This window comes from Canis lupus, chromosome 8 (genome assembly GCF_003254725.2).
Source record: "Canis lupus dingo isolate Sandy chromosome 8, ASM325472v2, whole genome shotgun sequence".
Lineage (NCBI taxonomy): Eukaryota > Metazoa > Chordata > Mammalia > Carnivora > Canidae > Canis > Canis lupus.
Window position 1 is genome coordinate 70302535 of NC_064250.1, and position 27982 is coordinate 70330516.

The 27982-nt window shown below is 41.3% G+C and overlaps 1 protein-coding gene across 18 annotated transcripts in view; it reads left to right on the forward strand.

Moving 5' to 3' along the window:
• Positions 1 to 14809: 14809 nt before the first annotated feature.
• The window catches only part of WDR20 (WD repeat domain 20), a 62034-nt gene continuing 48861 nt past the window's right edge, over positions 14810 to 27982 (forward strand). For 3 of the 18 annotated variants that reach the window (XM_025443406.3, XM_025443407.3, XM_049113499.1), the window contains exon 1: positions 14825 to 15169. In XM_025443406.3, coding sequence (XP_025299191.1) covers positions 14921 to 15169 — 249 coding nt within the window. In that variant the 5' untranslated portion in view covers positions 14825 to 14920. The other 15 variants (XM_025443392.3, XM_025443391.3, XR_003134970.3 and 12 more) reach the window with 14 other exon arrangements.

Consider the following 27982-nt stretch of genomic DNA (forward strand, 5'->3'; position numbering starts at 1 on the left):
TGCCCAATATAGATAATTATGAAAGTCATCTACATTTAGTCACTTTTGATTACCATGTATTTATGTAGCAGACTACTGTTGAAAAAGAGCTTTTATATACATCTTATCTTTTGAGCCCTTTCATATATATATAATACTCTAATTTCTGGCACAGGAAAATAGATTCAGAGAGGTTATTCTCTAAAATTAAAAAGTGAGGGGCTGCCCTATCCTCTGAATGAAGTTAGTTCTCAAACTCCAGGCTTGGGGCGCCTGGGTGGCTCAGTCCATTAAGCATCTGACTCTTGGTTTCGGCTGAGGTTGTGATCTCAGGGTCCTAGATGGAGCCCTGTGTCGGACTCCCCACTCAGCTCAGAGTCTGTCTGTCCTTCTCCCTCTGCTTCTTTTCCCACTCCCTCTCTCTCTCACAAATAAAAATAAAATCTAATAAAACAAAACACCTCAGGGCTTAAAAGAACTCTATAGGTACAGTCGTCCCCCTTTATCCAAGCGAGATACATTCTAAGACCTCCAGCGGATGCCTGAAACCATGAAGAGCACTGAACCCTGTGTATATGTTTTTTCCTGTACATATGTACCTATGATAAATAAGGCTTAATTATTACCAATCAGGCACAAAAAGAAATTAACATAACAAAACAGAGCAATTATAATGAAATACTGTAATAAAACATAGTGAATATGGTCTCTGTCTCAAAAGATCTTGTACCGTACTCAACACTTCCTCTTTTCGGGTGAGATGTGAGATGATAAAATTCCCATGTGATGAGATGAAGTGAGGTGAATAACACAGGCATTGTGATGCAGCACGAGGTGACTACTGACCTCCTGATGATAGTCAGAAGGAGGATCATCTGCTTCTGGACCACAGTTAACCATGTGTAACTGAAACCACAGAAAGCAGAACCACGGATAAGGGAGTAACTACTATATACACAAGTTTTAACTTTTCAGAAATGAAACCATATTATACTTACTCATCTGCAACTTGTTTTTTTAACTTAATATAGTTTGGATAGCTTTCCACATCAGTACTTATGGGCTTATGCATTTATTTTTTAATTCCAATGGAATTTCCATAATATATCTAACTCTTTTTTGATGGGTATTTAGGTAATTTCCAATTTTTCACTATTAAGAACAATGCTTCAGTGAAAATCCTTTTGTATGTAAACTTGATACGTTTGTGGGGCACCTGGGTGGCTCAGCAGTTGAGTGTCTGCTTTCGACTCAGGGCGTGATCCCGGAGTCCTCGGATCCAGTCCCACATCAGGCTCCATGGAGAGAGCCTCTTCTCTCCCTGCCTGTGTCTCTGCCCCTCTCTCTGTGTCTCTCATGAATAAATAAATAAAATCTTTTTTTTTTTTTTTAAGATTTATTTATTCCTGAGAGAGAGAGAGAGAGAGAGAGGAGAGGGGCAGATGGAGAAGCAGGCTCCCTGCAGGAAGCCCAATGTGGTACTCGATCCTGGGATTCTGGGATCACGCCCTGAGCCGAAGGCAGACGCTCAACCGCTGAGCCACCCAAATAAAATCTTAAAAAAAATTATATATTTGTGAAGATAAATTGCTAAGAAGTGGAGTTGTTGACTCAAATCATGTATCTACAATAAATATTTTGACAGTCATTCACAAATTGTCCTCCAAATAATGGCAATTTACATTCCTACCAATGCCTCTTAGAATACTTTTACAAACACGAAACTGTGGCAATACTATGATCAATTATATATTGGTAATTGATATTTTCCAAAGTGATAGTAAAAAATTGTTTTAGTTTGCCTATCTTTCATTAGAAAAGTTGAGCATCTTGGAGTGGGGAAGTTCTTCCTAGGCATGACAGGAAACACAGAAGTCAAACTAAAAGTCTGATAAATGCAACTTTTGTGAATTGCTTATGTCCTTTGCCTATTTTCTCCTACTGGGTTATGTTTCCTTTCTAATTGATATAAAGAAGCATTTTCAAGTTTAGGGATTCTACGCATTTGCCATATGTGTTACAAATATTTTTTCCAAGTTTGTTGTTTTTTTTTAATGGTATTTTGTATGCAAGATACAGAATAAAAATATCCTATGGATTATTTGTTTAGGGCTATGTTTAGAAAAGTCTTCTCTATTTCAAGATCACAAATATATTTATTCAAATAGTTTTTCTCATTCTTATGGTTAATTTTTATATTTAAATCTTTGATCCATCTGGAATTTATTTTGGAATGAGAAGTAGGAACCTGCATTCATTTTATTATAAACAGTTAGTTGGTTGTTCCAATACCTTTTATTAAATTAACCCTGCTATCTCTAACATACGTCCATTTTTATTGTGGTCTAATTCTGTACTCTATTATAAGTGCACTGATGTTTTAGTTACGGAGGCTTTATAATACATATTAATATCTGGGAGGCAACCATTACTTTTCTTTTTTTCAGAATTTTCCATGACTCAATTTTATTTTATTCTGCCAAGTGAAATTTAGAACAGTTTTGACAAGTTCTAAAGCAAATTCTGTTTAGATTTGGATTGCATTCAATTTATACATTAATTCAATTCAGAAAGAACTGGCATTTTCCCACAACTATATGGTCACCTAATAGTCGACAAAGCAGGGAAGAATATCCAATGGAAAAAAGATAGTCTCTTCAACAAATGGTGTTGGGAAAACTGGACAGCAACATGCAGAAGAATGAAACTGGACCCCTTTCTTACACCATGCACAAAAATAAACTTAAAATGGGTTAAAGACCTAAGTGTGACATAGGAAACCATCAAAATCCTAGAGAACACAGGCAGCAACCCCTTTGACATTGGCCATAGTAATCTCTTAACTAGACAGGTCTCCTCAGGCAAGGGAAACAAAAGCAAAAAAGAACTAGGGGTTTCATCAAGATAAAAATCTTCGGGCAGCCCCGGTGGCTCAGCGGTTTAGCGCCGCCTTTGGCGCAAGGCGGAATCCTGGAGACCCAGGATCGAGTCCCACGTCAGGCTCCCTGCATGGAGCCTGCTTCTCCCTCTGCCTGAGTCTCTGCCTATCTCTCTATGTTCTCATGAATAAATAAATAAAAATCTTAAAAAAAAAAGATAAAAATCTTCTGCACAGCAAAGGAAACAATCGGTAAAACTAAAAGGCAGCCTATGGAATGGGAGAAGATATTTGCAAATGACATACCTGATAAAGGGTTAGAATCCAAAATCTATAAAGAACTTATCAAACTCAATACCCAAAAAACAAATTATCCAATTAAGGAATGGGCAGAAGACATGAATAGACATTTTTCCAAAGATGACAAACAGATGGCTACTAGACACATGAAAAGATGTTCAACATCACTCATCATCAGAGAAATACAAACCAAACCCATGATGAGATATCATCTCACACCTGTCAGAATGACTAAAATTAACAACACAAGAAACAACAGGTGTTGGTGAGGATGTGGAGAAAGGGGAAACCTCTTACACTGCTGGTGGGAATGCAAGCTGGTACAGCCACTCTAGAAAACAGTATGGAGTTTCCTCAAAAGTTAAAAATAGAACTATCCTACAACCCAGCAATTGTACTACTAGGTATTTACCCCAAGGATACAAAAACACTGATTGAAGGGATACATGTACCATGATGTTTATAAGCAAAAAGGTTCACAATAGCTAAAATAAGGAAAGAGTCCAAATGTCCATTGACTTAATAGATAAATAAGTTGTGGTGTGTGTGTATCCACACACATACACACACAATGGAGGATTACTTATTCATAATAAAGAATGAAATCTTGCCATTTGCAATAACATGAATGGAGCTACAGTGTATTACGCTAAGCAAAATAAGTCAGAGAAAGACAAATACCGTATGATTCCACACATATATGCAATTTAAGAAACAGCGTAGATGAACATAGGGGAAGGAAGAAAAAAAAGAAAAAGAGAGAGGGAGGCAAACCATAAGAGACTCTTAATGACAGAGAACACACTGAGGGTTGCTGGAGGGATGTGGGTGGGGGGTGGGTTAGATGGGGATGGACATTAAGGAGGGCACTTGTTGTGATGGGTGTTATAAGTTCACTGAATTCTATTCCTGAAACCAATATTACACTATATGTTAGCTAGAATTTATATAAAAACTTGAAACAAATAAGGACTAACATCTTCACAGTGTTTTATCTTCTTACCCCAAAACAAGTTATTTCATTTAATTATTTTAGTTTCTTTATAGAGTTTTGTAGTATTTTTCAAGTAGTTTCTGAAACTTTCTAAGTATATTCAGAGACATTGTGTAGCTCAACCCCAGGGAGTACCACCCACACTGTTAAAGGCCCTCCACTCCCCTGCATGATAGGTGCTAGCAACTGTGAGTGAGTTAATTCCTCTTTTTTGTTATTGTGAGAGGAGTGATGTTTACTTTTGTTTTATTTGAAGTAGTTACTATATGAAAAAAGTTTGAATTGAAAAAGTTTGAATGAAACTTCATATGAAAAAGTTTGAATTGCTACCCTATTACTCTGTCTTAAGACTTTTTCAATTGATCCTCTTACATTTCCCAACATATAGTTCTACATAAATTATGGTAACTTCATTTTGAACTTTTTCCTACTGTACTGGCTAGCACATCCAGTACAATATTAAATAATGGACTCATGAGTAGAATTCATGACATGTCTTTTGACCTTAAGTCCAACACTCTTTTTTGGGTATATATTCAATCCACAAAACAGTCCTGAGCACCAATTACCTTTCATAGTCTTTTCTTACCCCAATAAACAGATCTGGAGCTGAATATACAGTTAATAATTCTTATGTGAAATTCTCCAGCAAATTCAATATTCTATCTTACAAAATTGAAATGTGACCCTAAAGAAAGAATATTCTACAAAGATTTGTTTTGGGTTTTTTTTTTTTTGGGGGGGGGGAGGAAATTGGACCAAGTTAGGCATGTCAAATACATATTTACTTGAAAGTCAAATGCATAAAATAAACAAGGGGCTCAACTACTCTCTACCACACCCACCAAAAAAGGCTAGAAGCAGAACTACTTGAAAGTACAAGTGCTATGACCCTAAAGTGAAGTTTAACCTCAGGGGTAAGGTAGGAGAAAAGCAAGCATGAATGAACATGTTTTCAAGTATGTGAACTGCAATCATGTGTAGCTAACAATCTAGTGAGATGAGACAGCAATGTAGTAAATGTCATAATAAAGTATTAACACGAAGTACTAAAAGTCAGAGAATGTTTAAGGTGGGTCATTCATTTGGCAAATATATAGTGTACCTACAGAATGCCAGCCGCCAACCTAGAAGCAAAAGGCTGAACAAAAAGAGGGGGTCCTGTTCTTGGAGCCTTTCAGCTGGCATCTGAGGGACAGTGAGGCAGAGTTCAGGGTGTGTGAAGCAGAGGCAATGTGGCAGGTGAGGTCTGAAGGGTGAGGCAGCAGTCTAGTCCCTCCAGTGAACACAAGGGGAGAGGGAATCTAGCTTGTGCAAAGGCACAGAAGCGCAGGTGTGACAGGTATGAGGGACTACAAGTACCATAGCTCAGTGAGGGAGCATGCAGAAAGAGAAACTCCAGGAAGGAAAAGGAGAAAAAACCCACAAAGTTATCAGCAAGAAGGAAAGGGAGAAAACTGGAAATTTAATTCAGTATGTATTGAGCATTTACTACATGCTTCAGGATATCCTAGGGATTCTTCCAATTCTAAAGAGTAAAAAGACTGGTTCCTCCTTTCAATAAACTCAGCCTGACTGGGTTCCTAATAGGAACATTCTCCTTTTAAGATAATCTTTCAGAGAATACTCCCTACCCCATCCTAGGCTAGATCTTTTTAATATCATAAACTGTTTTTACTTTCCCAACAGTAACTCTTTTTTTTTTTTTTAAGATTTTATTTATTTATTCATGAGAGAGAGAAAGGCAGAGGGAGACTAGACTCCCTGCATGGAGCCTGACATGGGACTCGATCCTGGGTCTCCAGGATCACGCCCTGGGCTGAAGGCGGCGCTAAACTGCTGAGCCACCCGGGCTGCCCCCAACAGTAACTCTTAAAATGGAACTTGAAGTTAACAAACACATCTTCCTTTCTGTTCGAAGCCCCCAACTGCTACTTCACTGAAGCCTGTGGCTAGAAATCACTCACTTTTACTGGTTGCTTCTCAACAGTCTCAAAACTTTGACAACAGCTCTCCAGGGAGGGACTGGGAAGTATGTCTAGTAATGTATAAGCAGGAGCATGTTAATTTTTTTCTTTACACGGAGCATACTAGCTCTTTTTGTTCAATCTCCTTTTCTCTTTCCTGTTTAAGGTTCTCAGGTAGAAGAAGTTAGAAACTGTAATTGAGGTTATTAAGCTTGAATGCCCTTGCCCTAATCTCTAAAGAGATAAAATCCACAATGTTTATTGGGCTGCCTAGAAAGCCTGTCCCTGAACCTCTAACTCGAGAAGCTTAACAATGAAAAGCAAAGCTCTACAAGATGGAGCTACAAAAAGTGATGTCCTAATTTGGGTGCAGTTCTAAGAATACTCTAAGTAATAATTCAACTGGTTCTGTGCCTGTGAGTGACGGAATGTCACAGCCTTTGTGACAAGAGATTCCTTCATTTTCTTCCTATATTTTTTCTTTCGTTACTATGGTATGGAACCCACATTTCTGTCTTATCCCTAGAGTCTAAGATAATTAAAACAGCACACATGGAGCTGTCTTGATATGAAGGGATGGGAGACGGCTGTGGATGTTCTAAGGCTGGGACTGGAGAAGGGTGATACATAGAGGTGTTTCGTTTTTAATTAGAGAGAGCAATTCTGTTGACGACCGCTGGCACCACTGCCAAACTCTCAGGCAGAACTGACCCCCCAGGCCCTCTTTGCTGTTACTGCTCTTGCTCAGGTAACAGTTTATACCGCATGGAGGGAGGCAGTAGTAGCAGTGCAGTGTGAGAGCTTGCTCAGGAGACAGGGTAAGATACTGCTGGAGCATGTCAGATTAGACAAGAGGAACTTGTTAAAAGAACATGGTGGAGAAATCAGTTTTGAAAAGACCTTTTTCTTTGATTCTAGAATAAAAGAGAATAGATTCAGATAGAGATAAAAATGCAGGTATATCTTGGAAATCAAGGGAGATTGCCTTATAGCACAGACTCCCAAAGTTTGTAGGTTCTCAGACCCATAACAGTTCTGTTTATTAAATGTCCAGTTGGAGTGGGGTGCCTGGGTGGTTCAGTGGGTTAAGCATCTGTCTAGAGCTCAGGTCATGATCTCAGAGTCCTGGGATTGAGCCTCCTGGAGCCTACTTCTCCTTCTCGCTCTGCCACTACCCCCTGCTTGTGCTCTCTGGAACAACCCCCAAATTTATTTAATATTAAAAAAAAAAAAAAAAGCCCAATCTATGGGCAGCCCAGGTGGCTCAGCGGTTAAACACCGCCTTCAGCCCAGGGTGTCATCCTGGAGACCTGGGATCGAGTCCCATGTCGGAGCCTGCTTCTCCCTCTGCCTGTGTCTCTGCCTCTCTCTCTGTGTGTCTCTCATGAATAAATAAAATCTTAAAAAAAAAAGCCCAATCTAGTAAGTATTTATTCCTAATAATTTAGTAGCTGTTTGAAAAATAAATTGGGTGGGCACTGTACAGTTCGAGGTATCATTTAACAGCACATACAATTCATCCATTTAAAGTGTATAAATCAGTGGTTCTCAGTATATTCGAACTGTGCAACTATCACTTCAATCAGTATTAGAATATGTTCATCATCCCAAAAAGAAGTTCTATGCCCATTAATAGTCCCTCCTCTAGGCAACCACTAACCCACTTTCCATCTCTATAATTTGCCTATTCTTGACATTTCATATAAATGGGATCACGTCTGCCTTCTTTCACTTGGCAGAGGTTTTCAAGGTTTACGCACGTCACAGCACGCATCGGTATTTTACTCCTTCCTATGGCTGGATAATACTCGATTGTGTGGATATACCACATTTTGTTTATCCAGTAATCAGTTAATGGGATAATGGGACATTTGGTTTGTTCCTACTTTTTGGCTATGATGACTAATAATTCAATGAATATGCACATGCAAGTTTTTGTGTGGCCGTGTTTTTACTTGAGTATATGTCTAAAGGGTGGAATCGCTGGGTCATATAGTAACTTCAAACTTTTGAGTAATACCAGACTAATTTCCAAGGTGCCCGCACTGTTTTTACATTCCTACCAGCAGAATAGGAGAACTTAAATTCCTCCACATGCTTCCCACTTATTATGTCTTTTTGGTCATAACCATCCTAGTGAATACGAAGTGGGATCTGACTGTGGATTGTATTTGCATTTCTCTGATGATAATGATGTTGAGGCCACTTATACATCTTTGGAGATATGTCTATTCAGATCCGTCACCTATTTTAAAATTAGATTATTTGCTTTTTGAATTGTAGTTCTATGTATATTCTATAGGAGTACCTTATCAGGTGTGATTTGCAAATATTTTCTCCCATTCTGTGGGTTTTTTTCTAGTTTTGAATTTCAAAAAAACCGTGAATTATAAAAAACCATGTTTGCTTCACTTGAATTGCTATTCTTCACCTTTTAGTAATGTGTAGTTTAAAAACAAGTATGTGGTTATTATTTTTTTTATGTGGTTATTTTACTCCAAGATGTTTCTCTTTGGAGACCTGAACTCAAATTTTACTTCTGCTAATACCTACTTCTAGGGTAGTACCTTGGACAAGTCATTTCACGACTCTCTTAGTTTTCATGTGTATAAAAGGGAATAATGGCACCTACTTTATAAGATCATGCATGAAAATGAGAGCATGTATAAGCACTGAACATAATGCCCACATAGTAGGCTCCCACAAAATGTGCTGATTGGAAAACTTTTTTTTTTTTTTAAAAGATTTTATTTATTTATTCATGAGAGACAGAGAGAGAGGCAGAGACACAGGCAGAGGGAGAAGCAGGCTCCATGCAGGGAGCCCGACGCCGGACTCAATCCCAGGTCTCCAGGATCACACCCCGGGCTGCAGGCGGCGCTAAACCGCTGCGCCACCGGGGCTGTCCTGATTGGAAAACTTTAAAAGACCTTTAAAAAAGGGATGCCTGGGTGGCCCAGTGATGCGGCTACCTGTGGCTCAGGGCGTGAGCCCAGGGTCTTGAGGTCAAGTCCTGCATCGGGCTCCCTGTGGGGAGCCTGATTCTCCCTCTACCTATGTCTATGCCTCTCTGTCTCTCATGAATAAATCAACTTTTTAAAAAATCTAAAAAAAAAAAAAGATTAAAAAAAAGAGATCTTTAAAAAGTACCTATACTTCAAAAAAGAAGCACTAATATTTCTAGATATGTGTGAAACATTAAGTATTATATTTACTTCATAACAGTTATTGAAGAAAGAATAAGATGTTTTGTGCAAGATCAATTTGCATCTAAAAACACTGTAATTTAGTAATCCTGATTGTGTGTCAGTTTTACCATTTTGCAAATCTGAGGCAGAAACTAGGCTTGCTATATTAAGGACACTATGTTATGTGATGTTTTCCAAATTTGTTTTCAAGTCCCATAATGGTCTTATAAGGAAGTACCGAGTCATAATATAATAATAGAATACGCACACCCAACAAGATAAATTGGAAAGATCGGTTACTTTACATGAGTCAGTAAAGGTTTTTAAATGTGGCTCCTAAAGACACCTATGTATGCCTATTTCTTTCTATTTTCTAATTTTATACTTTTAGGTGGGGGATGGGCAGAAGGAGAGAAAGAAAGAGAACCTCTAAGCCCATCTCGGAGCCAGATGGGGCTCAACTTCATGACCCTGATACCATGACCTGAGCCGGAGTCAGATGCTTAACAGGCTAAGCCACCCAGATCCCACCTATTTCTTGTAATAAAGTCACTGTGGGGGGCAGCCCCGGTGGCTCAGCAGTTTAGTGCTGCCTTCAGCCCAGGGCCTAATCTTGGAGACCCAGGATCTAGTCCCACATCGGGCTCCCTGCATGGGCCTGATCCTGTGTCTCTGCCTCTCTTTCTCTATGTGTCTCTCATGAATAAATAAATAAAATCTTTAAAAAAAAAAAAAAGTCACTGTGGGGGGCACGCCTGTGTGCATGCTCTCCAGAGCGAGAGGGGAGAGAAAAGGGAGAGAGAAGGGGGAAAGAGGGGAGGGGGCATAAGCTGGGGGGTGGGAGAGAGCGAGGGAGAAGCAGATTTCCACAGAACAGGGAGACTGACTCAGGGCTTGATCCCAGTACTCCGAGATCATGACATGAGCCAAAGTCAGACACTCAACTAACTGAGCCACCCAGGTGTCTCTGTCTTGCTATTTTTTGAACATGTTAGGTACACTTCTGCCTTGGGAATTCTGTATGGCTCCCCCCAGATCTTCCCATGGCCCACTCCCTCACCTCTTTCAATTCTTTGCTGAAATGTCACTTTCTCACTGAACCTTACCTTGACCATGTTTTATCACAAACTGCAAACTACCCATCGTATTCCCAATCCCCCTTATTCACTCTACTACTTTTTCCTAGCACAATCACTATACAATTTACTAACTTGTGTTTATTGTTTATCTAGTCTTCTCCTTGCAAGAATATAAACTCTGAGTGATTTTGTTTACTGATGCATTTCAAAGGCTAGGACAGAGTGGCACATGTGGGCATCAAATAAATATTTGAGGGACGCCTGGGTGGCTCAGCAGTTGAGTGTCTGCCTTTGGCTCAGGATGTCGTCCTGGAGTTCCAGGATCAAGTCCCATATCGGGCTCCCTGCATGGAGCCTGCTTCTCCTTCCTCTGCCTATGTCTCTGCCTCTCTCTGTGTCTCTCATGAATAAATAAATAAAATCTTTATTAAAAAAAAAAACTATTCGAGGATATAAACAACTTTAACATGGTCCCTCGTATCTTAGAATGTACTTACAATCTGGTTGAAAGTCAGCATATATACACTGAAACTTAAATATCAACACAAGATAATTAGCATGAGCTGACAAATACCAAAAGAAGATAATTTTTTAGGATATTACATGTGACAAATGAAAACTCAGGAAAGTGGGCAGCCCTGGTGGCTTGGCGGTTTAGCACTGCCTTCAGCCCAGGGCATGATCCTGGAGACCCCAGATTGAGTCCTACTTCAGGCTCCCTGCATGGAGCCTGCTTCTCCCTCTGCCTGTGTCTCTACCATTCTTTCTGTGTCTCTCATGAATAAATAAAGAAAATCTTTAAAAAATTCAGGAAAGTACCACAGAAGTTTAAACATCTGGGGGCCCTGGGAGGCTCAGTGGGTTATGGATCTGCCTTCGGCCCAGGTCCTGGTCCCAGAGTTCTGGGACGGAGACTCACATAGGGCTCCCTGTTCAGTGGGGAGTCTGCTTCTCCCTCTCCCTCCCTCCCCTGCTCATGAGTACTCTCTTGCTTTCTCTCTCAAATAAATACAATCTTTAAAAAAAAAAAAAGCTTAGAGAGGTAATTATTAATATGGGGGGGGTGCTGGGGTGGTTCAGTTGGGTGCTGGACTCTTGAAAATCTGATGAAAACTACACACTCCAATGATATAATGAACACGTACATAAAAGTTTAATACAATTACTAGGACTTCAAGCACTCCATGAAGCCAGCCATAATGCTGAATAGACAATCTTTGGTTTCAAGTATGGTTTTTAGGGTTGGAAAGGCTTCATGAAGATGATGAGACTTAGCTAGTTCTTAAAGAACAGGGTATGATAAAGCGGAAAGGAAAGAGGGGATCCCTGGGTGGCTTAGCGGTTTGGCGCCTGCCTTTGGCCCAGGGCGCGATCCTGGAGTCCAGGGATTCAGTCCCGCGTCGGGCTCCCGGTGTGGAGCCTGCTTCCCCCTCCTCCTGTGTCTCTGCCTCTCTCTTTCTCTCTCTATATCTATCATGAATAAATAAATCAATCTTAAAAAAAAAAAAGAGGAAAGGAAAGGAATAGCTTTCTACGCCAGAGAAGGAACTAAGGGTGATGGGAGTACAGTTTGACTTGAATGGGGGATTTATGTAATATGTAAGAATAGGCTGTGAATTGCTAATTTAATATGATTATTGCAAGTCATTGAGAGTCTTGGGGTAAGAGAATATAATATCTAAGGTACTGCTTAAAAAATTAATTTGGTAGATGTTTACAGGAGGAAAGTTGAGAGAAAAACTAAAATCAAGGAAATCATTCATGAAGCCATTACATAAGGATTCAAGTTTGAGAATGGAAAGGAAACGATCAGGTTTAGAGATGGATGACTGTGAGGCACCAACCCATTCAGAAACGCCTGGCTTGACAGAGAAAATTAGAAATGAACTGTTTTTAGGTCAGGTCCTGTTATATAAATTTGGGTGTTATTATTGAATCCTTGAGAGTGTGTGTGGGAACGAGAGAAAAACATATTAAGAATAGACATTATTGGGACGCCTGGGTGGCTCAGTGGTTGAGCGTCTGCCTCTGCCTCAGGGCGTGATCCTGGAGTTCCAGGATCGAGTACCACATGGAGCTCCCTGGAGGGAGCCTGCTTCTTCCTCAGCCTGTGTCTCTACCTCTCTCTGTCTCTCATGAATAAATAAAAAAATCTTAAAAAAAAAAAGATATTATTGAAAAGCTCTGAATAGGACAAAAGGGACAGCCTATTATTGTGATAATATGTTGAACTTACATAGAATAAAACCTTAACAGAAAACCTGAGGTATTATTAATTGTCGTTAATTATGGTTAATTGAAGGCTAATAAAATTTGTATTAATTTTTGCTTGCTGAGCTTTTTCTTTTCTTCAAAAAAGTATGCTTTATTCCCCCTCTTGATAACTAGGGAACACAGCTGAATTATTATTTTTTCGATTTTATTTATTTGAGAGAAAGACATGAGCGAGAGCAAGAGTGGGGATAAGGGTGGGAGAGGGAGAAGCTGACTCCCAGCTCAGCAAGGAACCCAAGAAAGGGCTCCATCCCAGGATCCCTGAAATCATGACCTGAGCGGAAGGCAGACACTTAACCAACTGAGCCACTCAGGTGCCCACACCTGAATTATTTTTAGAGGATTCCAGACGTCACTATCCCTCAAGGGTCTCATTATAAATATGTATTTTCAATGTAAAATAACTTAGGAAATTGGAATAAATCTGTGGTGACTGCAGCACACATCCTGGCAATTTTAAGACTTTTGATATCTATTTGACTTTTAGAGAAAGGCAGAGAACATAAAAACAATTACAACCAAAAACTGTAGCTATTTTAGGGGTCTATTAATTAAATAGGACTTTGCTCTAGTGTTTTTTTTTGCCAACACGAACAACGGATACAGGATGTTGGTGTCAAAGGCATTGTTACATCATTGGCAGTACCTACTTGCCTTGTAATACATAAGATGTTTGTGATTCAGGCTCCTCTACCTCCATCTACTAATTTTGCGACCCTCCAGCTATGATTTGAATTTAAAGAAATAGTTCAGGGCAGGCGGGTGGCTCAGTGGTTTAGCACCTGCCTTCAGTCCAGGGTGTGGTCCTGGAGTACCGGGATCGAGTCCCACATTGGGCTCCCTGCATGGAGCCTGCTTCTCCCTCTGCCTCTCTCTCTCTCTCTGTCTTTCTCATGAATAAATATATAAAATCTTAAAAAGCGGGAGGCACCCCGGGTGGCCCAGCAGTTTAGCGCCTGCCTTCAGCTCAGGGCCTGATCCTGGAGACCCGGGATCGGATCGGGTCCCACGTCGGGTCTCCCTGCAGGAAGCCTGCTTCTCCCTCTGCCTGTGTCTCTGCGTCTCTCACAAATAAATAAATAACCTCTTTTTTTTTTTTTTTAATTTCAATAAAGACATAGTTCATTCTCGGTGTAACAAACGTCGGCTTCCTCCACCCTGTAATTCTCCCAGGAAATTTCTGTCGCTTTAGAAACTTTATGTGCAACCTGCCAAGGAAACCCAGCTGTAAGATAGTGACTGTCTAATCCTCGACCCGGGCGCCTGTCCTTCCACATCTACATCTAGCATAGCGTATGCACACAACTCTGCGTAGCAATCTGGCAGGTCCCACTTGAGCTGGTTTTTAATTTTTTTCTTTTTCACCAGTGGCCTCTAATTGTCAAGCTACTGCGCATGAGAATAGAGCCTCGGGCTTCCCCTGGGTCTCTGGTTCCGAAAGCCGCTGCCCGACCCGACGCTCCCTCTTTGCTCCAAACACCTGGAGAGGACACACTGAAGCAGCGGAAGCGCCAGCACAACCTACTTCGCCCGACAGGCCGCCGGAGAGCCGACCTGCAGAGACACGCGCCAGGACCCACGTGTGCACCCACGTCCAGGGCGCTCCCGCCCCTTGCCCCCGCCCCCCCGCCGCCGGGACGCGGGGCGCTCAGGGCCCTCGGTACCTTCTCGGAAAGTGGCTCGGGGAGGCGCGGAGGGGTCCCCGAGCGTCGTGCGGGTGGCGCGGGGCAGCGGCCCCCAGCTTCGGGGAGCCCCCGCCGTGCCCCGAGGCAGGACGCCGGGGCTCCCCACGTGCCCACCGCGTACGGGGGCGCGGCCCTCTCCCTCCGCTCCTCCGGGCTGCGCCGGCCGCTCCAGGTCACGTCTGCGCTCGCGACCGCAGCCCCGCCGCGGCGTCTGCTGACCGGCGGGGCGGGTGGCGGGGAGGCGGCGGCGGCGGAGGCAGCCGCGGCGGGGGCGGAGGCGGCGGAGACGGCGGAGGCGGCGGCCTACCGCCTCACCTGCACCGCCCGGGGGCCGCCCCGAGGCCGCGCCCGGGGGCGGGGCCTGCGGACGCCCAGCCGCGCCGGGCGCGCCAGGTGAGCGCGCCTGCGCAGTGCGGCCGTAAACAAGCCCGCCCCTGCCCCTCGGCCCGCCTCCGCGGGGCCGCCTCGCGGGTGGGCGGGGCCACGAGGGAGAGGCGGGGGGCGGGGGGAAGGGACGGCGCCTGCGCGGTGGGCGTGATCCGGGCACTTAGGGCAGGATGAACGCTGCTTTCCAAGATGGCGACGGAGGGAGGAGGGAAGGAGATGAACGAGATTAAGACCCAATTCACCACTCGGGAAGGTCTGTACAAGCTGCTGCCGCACTCGGAGTACAGCCGGCCCAACCGGGTGCCCTTCAACTCGCAGGGATCCAACCCCGTCCGCGTCTCCTTCGTAAACCTCAACGACCAGTCCGGCAACGGCGACCGCCTCTGCTTCAATGTGGGCCGGGAGCTCTACTTCTATATCTACAAGGGGGTCCGCAAGGTACCGACCCGGGCGTCACCGGGGCTCGCCAGCGGCGTGGGCGGGGGCCGCGAGCAGGGTGGTGACAGTGGGGGCCGGGGTGACCGGTAGGGGCGGCGGTCGCTCGCACTTCGGAGTGGGCCGGTAACTCCGCTGGGGTGCTCCGGGGGAAGGGGGATTCGCGAGTAAGGACGGTGGTGCTGCCAGGGGGTGGGGGCGGTGGGAGGGGCCCGCGGGGTGCGGGGCTGGGTCCGGGAGGCCCGACCGGGCGCCGGCTGCCTTCCCCCTCGCAGGGTCCGTCGGGCTCCGACACGGCCAGGGAGCGGGCCTGCGAGTCCCCGGAAGAGGTGGGGTGGCCGTCGCGTCTGCCTAGACTGCCTGGCCTCCCGGGAGAGTTGGGAGCCTCGCTGCGGGGTGGGAACGGGGGCGCCGGGCGGCTGGGGAAGGTCTGCAAGGCGGAATCCCGGCTGGAAGCGGAGGACTGGAGACTAGGTCAGGAGGGACCTGCTCGGCACCGGGGGCTACTCCACCTGCTACCGCACTGACACTTCCTAGGAGCCTCTCTCTCTGCTGTTGACACTTTCCCCAGAAACCTCGGAAGGAGGACTGGCTGTCACTTTTCTCTGCCGGAGAACCTTCTCCGGAGAGATTAAGAGGGGTCATTTTGGCCCTTACAGAACGGAAAAGACTTATAGTTGGCAGGTCGAAGTGATGTTTTCAGTGATCTAAGCTAGGTTCATAGGGGTTCTGTGTCAGCGTGCCCGGATCATTCTTGTCCAACAAGTCAGACTGTGTCCCAAAAGAGGGAGGGATATGCCTTAAAAGCTACTTTACAAGAATCCTTTTTTTTTTTTTTTCCCCTTGGCGGGCGACTTAACATTAATTCTGTGAAGCATGTAATCATCCTTTAAAAATATCTCTTCGAAAGAAGCAACTTATTAGAGCTTTTCCTTTATTGGCTGTGTAACTCTGTTCTCCTTGAGTACTGCTTACTTTTGAGAGGTGGTCTTTGACTTGGAATTGATGTGTCCCCACAGTACCTAAGCCTGGAGAAAGGTGGCAACGTTCATTTACAAGTGTTTTTTTTGTTGTTGTTGTTAGTGCGAAAGCACATTGCCCGTATTGAAGAGCGAACATTCTCTAGGATGTAATCTATCCAGATGCAGTAAGTTTTTGCTTGGTTTCAAGAACTAGGACGGGACAGTAGTATCCAGAGGTAGCAAGCGGTCTCATTTGTTCAAGGTGCATCTTTTTTTTTTTTTGGTGAGTGTTCATGATAAGCCTTCTACTGTGATTGAGACATGGTGTTATTACTGAAAGTAATTCCCTTCAGTTCTTTTTTTTTTTTTTTTTTTCTCTCTCTCTCTTTTGGAACTGGGAAAGTGTGAAGTAGTTAGTAGTCCAGGAGCTGAAGTTTTAGTACTGCTCTCAACTTTTTTGCTGACTTGTTGGGTGACTTTGGATGAGTTTCTTTAATTCCAATCTGCTCCTCTTTAAAAAGTGAACATTGCAGTACTCACGTTGTAATTTTTAATATAATAGCTGTAATGAACTTTAAAGCCTGAAATATTTGGTAGGTGTAAAATACAGTTAAAATAAGCATTAAGAGTAACTGTCACACGGGAAGCTGCTATCCTGCCATTTATACGAGGACTGAAAGGATCAACTTTTTCTCTGGAAATAAGTTTAGAATTTTAAGTTACTAACACTTGTATAAGATTTTAAACGTGCTGAATAGCTAAATTTACCAACAGTTACTAGTTTCGACGTTACCTTTTTTATAAGAAAGTTTTCTTTGAAAGTGTGTTATTTCTGAGGCATTCTCTAGTGGCAGACCTTATCTGGACCTGGTCGCCTTGGTTTGCATCATAAAACAGATCTCTTGCTTGGAAGTATCATAGTTGTGTTCTCGTAGTGGGATGCTATTTGACGAAGGTTAAAACAAGGAGAGCTTTTCAGAACCACACTCCAAAATTATTTTAAACAAGACAAATCTTAAATATGTAGATTTCTTTTTAGCTGTATAATTTATTTGGGTGCTAACTTTTTTTTGGTAAAATTTCATTTACATGCAGTGACATAGCATTGTATGGTGGACATTTTAGTTCTCTTCTAGCCATTGTAATTCTTTTAGAAAAATTGTTTTCCATGAAAGAGTTTGCATGTATTTATTGTTATTTTTGAGTATAAGTGCTTGTTTTTAAGACTGTCTTTTTTGATTTTAAAATAGAGCAGATAGTTTTTCTTACTCAGGAAACCGAAATTTACTTTTTGAGGTTAGGAGTTATAACTCTCTTCTTGACAGTTGGTCATTTTGACTGTTTTTATTAGTTTTTTTTTTCATTGGGGCATACAGAGTTTTACAACAATCATTTGGATTATTCAGAAGGTCTAATATGGATGCATACATTCAATTTAAATGTAAAATAAGTGAAAAGTAAGTCTTTGAAAAACTTAAGTCATTTATTTTTATTTTTATTATTTTTGTAAGATTTTATTCATTTATTCATGAGAGACAGAGAGAGAGAGAGAGAGACAGACAGACTCAGGCTGAGGGAGAAGCAGGCTTCCTGAAGGGAGCCTGATGTGGGACTCGATCCTGAAACTCCAGGATCATGCCCTGAGCCAAACGCAAACGCTCAACCCCTGAGCCACCCAGGCGACCTGAAAAACTTAAGTCATGAACTATGTGCTGCCATTCCTGAAGGGAAGTATGGAGTCATGGAGGGAGTGGAGTGAATGAGGAGGTAGTCTCAAATGTGAGTCAAGGAGTGTATTCTTGGCCCTTTAAAAAGATGTGCAAGTCCGTTTCTAGAGCTAGAGGGGACTTTTGAGTTTTGCAGTTTCACCCTTTTCCAGAAAACCAAGGCTAGAGAAGGAGTAACCTGTGTTACAGTTTTTTTTTTTTTTTTCTTCTCATGGTCAGGAAAATGAAGCACAACTGAATCTAAAGAGCTGTCATAGTGAGAAGGGACTGATCAAGCTTTTGATCGCACGGATGCCATATCCTCCAAGCATTTCAAGATCTGCCCCAGCATTTTGCCATTTATTATCTCATCGAATCTTGATAGCATTCCTGTGAGGTACAAGAAAGCATCTTCTTTTCACAGTTGAAGTTTGGGATGGAGTTACTTGTGTAAGGACATGTAGTTTTGTGAATTTATTTTGCTTACCTGAAGATAATCTGAGTATTTATTTATTTATTTTAAAAGATTTATTTATTTATTCATGAGAGAGAGAGAGAGAGAGAGAGAGGCAGAGACATAGAGAGAGAAGCAGGCTCCTCACAGGGAACCTGATATGGGACCTGATCCCAGTTCCTGGGATTACGACCTGGGCTGAAGGCAGACACCCAACTGCTGAGGCACCCATGGGTCCCATATGAGCATTGATTTAATATGTTAATCATTTCAGCAAATATTTGAGTGACTATAATGCTAATAATTATACAAGGTGGGGTATCTACAGTAGAGTATGACCCTATCCCTTTCTCCAAAGAACTTATCAATTCTTAGCCTTTAAACCTTCTTATAGAATACTTGGCCTTCCTTTTTTTAAAAAAAAGGTTGTTTTGGGATAAAGATGCCAAAGGTAGCTGGGTTTATTGGACCAGTGCTTTCATTTTATGAGATGTTTTTATATAAATGTGAATGGCCACCATTCAGATCTCAGCTTAAATGTCACTTCCATAGCATATCCTGCTTTGAATTCCCAGGCTAGATCAACTTTCCTTCATATTCTCATAACATCCTGAACTTTGCCTTTCTAGCACATTTCTCAATTTGTAATTCTCTGGGTGATAATCTGTCTCTTCTATAAACAAAGATTGCTTAGAAGAGAGACCATGTGTTTTCTGCTTTCACTGTTTTCCTAGCACCCAGCAGAGTGTCTGGCATGAGGTAGGCCCTTACTATTTATTTGTTGGGTGAATGAATGGGTAAAGCATCAGTGTCCATCTATACCATACTCTTAATTAATTAATTAATTAATTAATTAAAGTAGGCTCCATGCTGGGCATGGAGCTCATCGCAGAGCTTCAACTCACAACCCTGAGATCAAGACCTGAATTGAGATCAAGAGTGAAAACTTAATGGACTGAGCCACCTAGGCACCCCATATGCCATACTTTTAAAAAGATCTCTTCAAGCCAAATAACCTATTTAATTTTGGTCTCCCAAATAATGGATATTTTTAGTGGCTCACATCTTTGTAAAGACATTTTGCTTTTTAAATATTTTATTTATTTATTAGAGACACAGAGAGAGTGGCAGAGACGCAACACAGACAGAGGGAGAAACAGGCTCCATGCAGGGAGCCACATGTGGGACTCGATCCTGGGACAGGGATTATGCCCTGAGCCAAAGGCAGCTGCTCAACCACTGAGCCACCCAGGCGTCCCATTTGTAAAGACATTTTAAAATTATTGTTAGTAGGTAACAAATTTAGCTTTCTTACAACTGGGAAATTGTGTAGCAAGAGACCATGAAGTAATGGAAAGTAACCAAATGACACGTTACTTTTAATCTATTTCTGTCACAACATATTACCTATCAAAATTTATGGGGTTTTTAATTTATTTTTATTTTTTAATGATTTTATATATTTATTCATGAGAGACACACAGAGAGAGGTAGAGACACAGGTAGAGGGAGAAGCAGGCTCCACGCAGGGACTCGATCCCGGGTCTCCAGACCATGTCCTGGGCTGAATGTGGTGCTAAACTGCTGAGCCATGGAGGCTGCCCTCAAATCTGTGTTCTAATAGACAACTTTTATTTATTTATTTATTTATTTATTTTAATTTTTATTTATTTATGATAGTCACACAGAGAGAGAGAGAGGGAGGCAGAGACACAGGCAGAGGGAGAAGCAGGCTCCATGCACCGGGAGCCCGACGTGGGATTCGATCCCAGGTCTCCAGGATCGCGCCCTGGGCCAAAGGCAGGCGCCAAACCGCTGCGCCACCCAGGGATCCCTCTAATAGACAACTTTTAAAAACTATACGCAGAATTACTTAACATTCAAATCAAAGAGGCTACTTTTTTTTTTTCCTCTCCCATCTTAAGATTCTGGGACAGAAATGTGTTGCCCAGAGATGTTATTGGAGCAATTCCTACAATGGTGGGGGCAGGGTGGAGGAAGAAGGGGCGTAGAATTAGATGGCTTCCAAGGCCTTTTCAACTCTTAAGGTTGTGGGAGTCTGTGCTCAAGTTTTTTAATGAAAATAAATCCATCTTTCTATTGGGAAGATGTCTTCCTGTCTTGTATTCATTGCCTACTCATTGGGAATTGAGGAGTGGGGTGTGTTGTGAAAGCAAGTAGAACTTGTGATTCTAGGTCTTTATACTAGAAAAAGCTTTGTACTCACTATGTTGACATGAAGCTGGGGCGAGAAGAAGAGTCATATAATAACAGCTAAAATATTTTCAGAGCCAGAGTTTATCCAGGAGTGCAATGGGTTGACTTGGGAGAGAATGAGTGTTCTATGTGGAGGTAGTCTGTCTCTTTCTCAAAGACTTCAGGACCACCTGTTGGTGACTGAGTAATTCATTGGGGGGGGGGGGGGTGAGCTAGAAGCCTTTCAAAGGTTTTTCCCACAGGCTAGTTTTGGCTACTGACCTCTCCAGAGAGGGTCATGTCTTGTTCACAACTTTGACTCCATTTGTAATTGTCACATCTCTCTGCTCCCTATTTCTAGTTTAGAAAGAGGCGTGGACGATTAGGATTTTTTATATCAAATTTACTTTGAGAAATTTTGTACTATATTTAGTAGGGTACATGTGGAGTTGAATGGAAACATTTTTCCATTCAGAAGACATTACTTAATATCTTCTGAAATATTGATAATTGCTTAGTTATTTGGCTGTCAAATCTTGTATACTAATCTGCCTTATCTGCCTCATCATTTAAGAGCAGGCGAGAGAAACTTTTATATGATACCTTGGTCTCTTGACCTTGAAGAGGAGGAGGATGATGAAATTTTGAAGAACAGAATGGATGGATATGAGCAATGATAAGCTCTCACAATATATCTGTGAAATCCATGAGATACTCATGAATGTCATTGTTTTAGCAAATATTTTCAGGGCCATGCTTACCAGATAAGAGATACTGTTCTAGATGCTGGGTATAGACAAAGCCTTTTGCCCTCAAGAAAACTTGTCGCCTATGTTTATTATTATTGAGTTAATTTAGTGACTTCATTTTATTTAAGTATTTATTGTGCTAGAAAACTTGAGCAAGAATCAAAACATTGTGGATTTTATCACTGACTAGATTGGCTATATGCCTAAAGAAGCTTGTTTTAAAAATGTGAAGATTTTTGTACTGGTGTTTGAGGTCTTAGAGAACTATTTTATTTATATTTCAATGAGGTTAGTTTGTACAGAAATATGAAATATCCTGTGTGATTATTTAGGAGTAAACATCAAAAACAGAAATAACTTTAATTGGTAGACATTCTTAGTCTTCATTTTCAGGACATTTTAAGTTGTCTGGGAAGATCAGGGATAAGTTACCTTATTCTCTGAACATTTGGCATCTGTTATTTATGATAAAGCACAAGATACGTCTTGTTCTTTAAAAAATAATCCTGTGGGGCACCTGTGGGTGGCTCAGTCTCTGTTAAGTGGTGGCTTTCAGCTCAGGCCTTCATCTTAAGGTCCTGGGGTTGAGGCCCCAGTCAGGCTCCCTGCTCAGCAGGGAGTCTGCTTCTCCCTCTGCCCCTCCCCCAGCTCATATTCTCTCTCTCTCTGTCTCTCTCTCTCAAATAAAATAAAATAAAATAATCCTCATTCATGAAGTGTTTATTACAGAGCTTTTATTTACAAGGTATGGGGGATCCCTGGGTGGCGCAGCGGCTTGGCGCCTGCCTTTGGCCCAGGGCGCGATCCTGGAGACCCGGGATCAAATCCCATGTCGGGCTCCCGGTGCATGGAGCCTGCTTCTCCCTCTGCCTGTGTCTCTGCCTCTCTCTCTATGTCTATCATAAATAAATAAATCTTTAAAAAAAAAAAAAGAAAAAAAAACAAGGTACTGTTGTCTGTTGTGGATGATGTAAGGGTGAAGTAAGATACTTCTGCCTGTAAGGGGCTTGTATTTTTGTACTGGTAATTGTAATATAAAGTAGTGTGTGCTGTGCACATGTTATAACCAATGCAAGTATCAAGTGGAATTAAGGAGTAAAGCTGAAGTGGAGAAGTATTTCTCTGCCTACAAGGAGAAGGATATTAGATTGGATTTCACACGTGATGGATTGGATTTCATGATTTGCCATGAAATACTGTGTATAGATCATGTTTTTATAAATTTAAAAACTTCTGTCTTTATATTTCTAATTTCAGAAATGCTTTATCTTTGTTTCTGATTGAGTTGGCAGTTGCTCTTACCTTGTAGCATTTTTCTCAACTTCACAACTTCTCTGCCAGTTGGTAATTTGTAAATTGAGTCATGGTTTGCATTCTCAATTCTATTTTGTAATATGGATTTTTTAAAAGTAGGGTATATTGTACTAAAAACATGCCAAACCAGTCTTTGCTACACTTTTATCTTGTTTTGTACCGGTAGGAAAATTTACTTGTAGACTTTATAAGAAAGAAGAATGAGGAAGGAATTTATAAGATTTTTATATTTTAAAAGCAAGAATAGAAATATTTTCACATATTTTCAAGTAACCACATTATAGATGATCTCTGTGGCTTGGATCTGTCTTTCCTTTGGTTGATTCACATCCAGCCTCACTGCTGTACTGCATTTTTTTTCCCCTGGTACAACAGAACTGGTACATGGGCTCATTCTCTTTGCTTACTTTGATCTTCGTTTCAGAGGCTCCGTCTCGTCTTAATGTCTCATTTAATAAATATTTGAGTGGTTTTACGTGAAAAGCAGTATACTAGACTATGGGAAATCAAAGAAGTATGAGACATGATCCCTGACCTTCAGAGGATTATCGATTATCGTCCAACCCAGAAGATAAGATGTTCACATACGCATTCATTCTATCAGATTTATTGAGGGGTTGCTCTGTGTTGTTGTTGAGACAGAATCTGCCATCAAGGAGTTCATAGTCCAGTGGAATAATAAATGACTTATTCATTGAGCTAACATTTATGGTAGACCCAAAGACAAATAAGGCATAGTCCCTAGCCTAAAGTGCCTACAATCTGATGGTGAGGTGGACAAGTAAGTAGTGGTGAGATGTGCAGATGGCGTCTTATTTTAGACAATATTCACTTAATAGTGCTGCTTAATCTGAATAGAGTTTAGGGGATATGTCAACCTAGATGGGAAAAAACTCTAACTGCATTCCAACATGTCCTTCCAATTATGGATCTAGGCAACAAATCACAATAGTGACAGGCTTGTGACTTCATCACCAGTGAAAATCACAGGTGTTTGTTTGCATATCACATTATGGTTGTTCTGGATGTATCAGATGCCATTTACACTCTTCGCTACTTTAAAATTGCAGTAGTTAGTGGATCTGCACTAGAGCTTTTCGTTCAGTGGGAAAGAAACTTTTAGAGATCCTAAATTTGTTTAGTAGCTACTTTAATGATTGATTTCCTTTGTAATCTTTTGTATTTAGAAACATCCTTGTGAGAAGGAGTCCATGGCACAGAAAGCTTAAGCACCCTGATTTTGATTATCTCGGCTTACCTTACCTGCTGTTATGTGTGATTGAATGTTAAGAGTGACAGTTCTCTCCTGTCCTGTTAAGTGACACTTCTAGCTCCACGAAGAGGCCTCTGTGATACTTGTGGGTGTTTTTGACTCAGTAGCTGAGCTGATTATCTAGAATTCTAAGTTGAGCATGTCTTGTGTTGCTTTTCTTTTTCTTCTGGTTCATTCCTTTGCTCTTGCTGCCACTAACTAGAGGGAGGAATATAAGAAGTATTTACAAAATTGACTCTTGTAAGAGTGTTTCTCTGGTTTTCAGATCATAGATGATTACAATACGATGTTACAGTGTGATGTTTGCCTCAGTTGCAGCGAGAACTTAGAGAGGTTTTAGCAAGTTGACATTTGAACTGATTTCTGATGGGTTGTTGGGCTGAAGAGGGAAGGGATTCTAAACCAAGACAGCTAGAGGCCAGAGGCCTGAGGATGTGACATGGCTCCTCCAGGGGTCACTGTGAGGATTGAAGCTTAGCAAGGCTTGATTAGAGAGAGCAAGATTATCTTCTTTCCTGTTTAATGTTGGCTATATCCTAGCTTCCAGAACTCTTAGTGTGGTTTTTAAAATGATTTTTTAAAATGTATTTTCTTTCTTTTGGTACTATTTCTGAGGTAATGTACTACGTTAGTATATTGTCCTCCTGTAGGACTCCTCCTAGCATATTGTCCTCTTTCAGGACTCAGGTCATCACATTGTATCAGCACCATCCCTGCTGGACCCTCATCGCTTCCCTTCATTTTTCAGTGATTTTGGCTCCTGAGATCTTACCATATTACTAAGTAGAGAGCGTCTTCATTTTTACTGCCACTCTTTTTAGCATTCTAAATGCTGTGATTAGTCCTTAACCAACCCTTTTGTACTCACTTTCAGTTCTAACCCTGGCTCAGTTGAAACCTACAGCAAAAGGGAAGAAAAAGCTCCCTTTGGCCCCCACCAACTTGTTACCCGTCCTTTGCTACCAGCAGCCACTGCTCCAGTTTCTTAGCTACTTCTCAGAGCAAAGCTCCTCTAGGTTGTCTGGATCCTCACAGTTTGGTGCACAGATTTGTGCCATCAGTGTCATCACGTGGGAACTTGTGGGAAGTACAGAATTAGGCCTCATTCCCAGCCTCCTGAGTCAAAATCTGCATTCTAAGGGTGTCCAGGTGGTTTGGGTGCTCACTGAAGTTGGACAGGCTTTGGTCTTCACTAGCTTTCTTTAGTTCTTTCACTGCCTCTTCAGACTTAATTCCAGCAAAATTATTGCACCTTCCTGCTGTCTATTTTAAGTGTATAATTCAATGATTTTTAGCAAACTTACCAAGTTGCACAACTGTTACCATGATCCAGTTTTAGAACATGAGGGATTGTTTTTAAATTTAATTTTGTGTAAGTTTCAGTTATGCTAGATGAATAAATTCTAGAGATCTGCTGTGCAGCATAGTGCCTGTAGTTAACAACATGGTATTGTGCACTTCAGAATGTTAAGACGGTTAAGTGTTCTTACCACAAAAACAAAAAAATAAAGGGACATAAGGAGACTTTTGTAGGTGCTGGGTATGTCTTTTACCTTGGTTATGGTGATGGTATCATGGGTGTTTGCCTATGTCCAAACTCATAAAGCTATACACATTTAATATGTGCACTTCCTTGTATAGCAATTACTTATACAGACTTATACTTCAATAAGTCTATTAGGAAATAAATTTAATTTTGTGTTTTCATTATATAAAACATTTATGTGCATCCAACATCAGAATTATAAAACAAGGTTCTGTTCAGAGAGGTTTAGCTTACATTTCTGTCCTCCCTGCAGTTTCCTTCCTCTCCTTATAATCATTTTATTTGTTTTTGACTCATCCTTCTGTTGCTGTAAGAATAAAATGACATTTGAGCTGAGAAGAAGTTGAATAAGCATACTATGTATGGTATTTTGCATCTCGTTTTTTTTCTGCTTAATGATATATATTGGAGATCTTACCATATTACTAAGTAGAGAGCGTCTTCATTTTTATAATTGTTTGATACTCCACAATGTAAATATATGTCACATTTAACCAGGTGGTTCTTGATTGTTAATTTCTTTTTATATTACAGATAATGCTGCAGTAAATAACTTTGCATGTATATTATTTTGTACCGAAGCAGGTAGACTTACAGGATATATTTCCAGAAGAGGTTACTTCTGGGTCAGAGGGTTAATGTGTGTGTGTGTGCGCGCTTGTGTGTGTATATATTTGATAAATATCTTTCAAATTACCCCTCATAGGGAGGAATTGTACTATTCAGTACTCACATGTGAGAGTACCTGTTTTCACCACAGCCTCACTGGCAGAGCGTGTTGTCAAATTTGCATTTGATCTCATAGGTGAGAAATTAATTTAAATTTTTTTTGTTTTTCCCTTGTGATGAGAGCAGTTGAGCATCTTTGTATATATAAGAATGGAATATATTTTTTTTTCTATGAAATGTCTGTTTCATATCTCTTGCCCATTTTTGTGTTGGATTGTTGGATATCTTTGATTTTTTTCTTTTAAAGGAATTATGTATTGGGGAGATCAGCCTTTTGTGATATGAGTTACAGATTTTTTTCTTTCATTTGTCATATGTCTTGTAACTTTGCTTAGGGGTGTGCGTGTGTATTTGTTTTTGCCTTGAATAATTTTCATATTTTTGTAGTTAAATTTTATAAATTTGTAAATTTTTAAAATAAAATTTTCTGGATAAATCAGAGCCGTGGTTTTATTATTTAGGTTATTACCTAGTTGTCGTTCTCCAAGATTTAAAGAAGAGGGAAAAGATTTACATTTTAATATTTGACAGGTTTAAGAAGGACTTCTAGGAGTAAGAGGTGAACATTGATTGAAAGGTGCTATAAAAGGAGGTGGTGGATGGTGATTCACTAGTTTTTACAATTTGGTGTACTTCATATATATTATAATGTTTGGGATGTTTTGGTTTGCAAGGAAGAGGAAACCCAACTCAAACTAGTGGCTTGTGTCGTTGAATATTCCACAGGTAAAGTGGGCTTTAGGCATGGTTTGATTGAGGCACCAGCTCAATTTTGCTGAGATCTACTTGATTTTGCCTTATGTCAGCCTGGCCTGAGCAGCAAAATGGTGGTAGCGATCTAGGTTTCACATTTGTGTGACGCATGGTCCAGAATTAGAGCTAGTATACAGGACGAGAGTGAACAGCACTTCTAGACATTTTCTCAGAAGATTAAGAAAGATTGTTTTATTGAAGCCCCCAGCAAACCTTTTTCTTTGACCTGTTGCCCTATATTGGATTACCAGCCCACTCCTGTGACCTTCAACAAGGAGATGAGATTACCTAATACCCTCATTGCCCTGGAGCCCCCTCTAGGGCTGCAGTGTGAGTAGATAGCAGATAGGAGAATAAATCTATATGTAGATACTGGGTAGTCAACCAAGAGATGCAAACTACACTGAGGGTCTTATGCTGGCTTAGGTATTAGCAACCCACAAGTAACAGTTTTTTCCTTGAGTTCATGGTAAGATGTATTGGTAAGAAAGGGAAGACAGCACACCGTAGCTGAAGGACCACTTGGGGTGCTCTGTACTCATGCACGGTTTAGAAACCTTCTTTCTTTTGCTCCTGCTATTTGACTACTATGAATCTCCTCCCACTTTTTCACACAATTTGGAATTTTTTGTTTGAATCTGTCTCCCCCACTAGACTGAAATCTTGAGGGCAGAAACCATCTTATTCATCCACATCACAGTGCCTGTACATAATGGGCACATTGTGTCCATTTTAAAGGAAGTAGTTGGTTGAGATTATAGTCCTGTAAGGATTTGCTTGAGTAAATTAGATGATCTTTCAAAATTCCTGTCACAAGCCAAATATGGTCGCTGTTAGTAACCAAAGCTCACAGAGGCAGGGTTGCCAGTCCCTTTTGCTTTCATTGAGAGGCTCTTAGAAATTAGCCACAGCCTCTAATCTTGTGCTTTTCTTCTGGGCTAACCCAGGAGGAAGCCGTGGTTAGTGTCTTGATCATCTGGAGCTAGCTTGGTTTGGAAGCTACATCTTCCTTGTCCTGTGTCCTAGACAAAATTGCTCATACTGTTCCTTCCAGTCCCTTTTGCTTCTTCCTGCTTAATTACAGGAACTGCACAACTCCTGACATTGCACTTTTCTTTCCTCTGGATTTTGGAA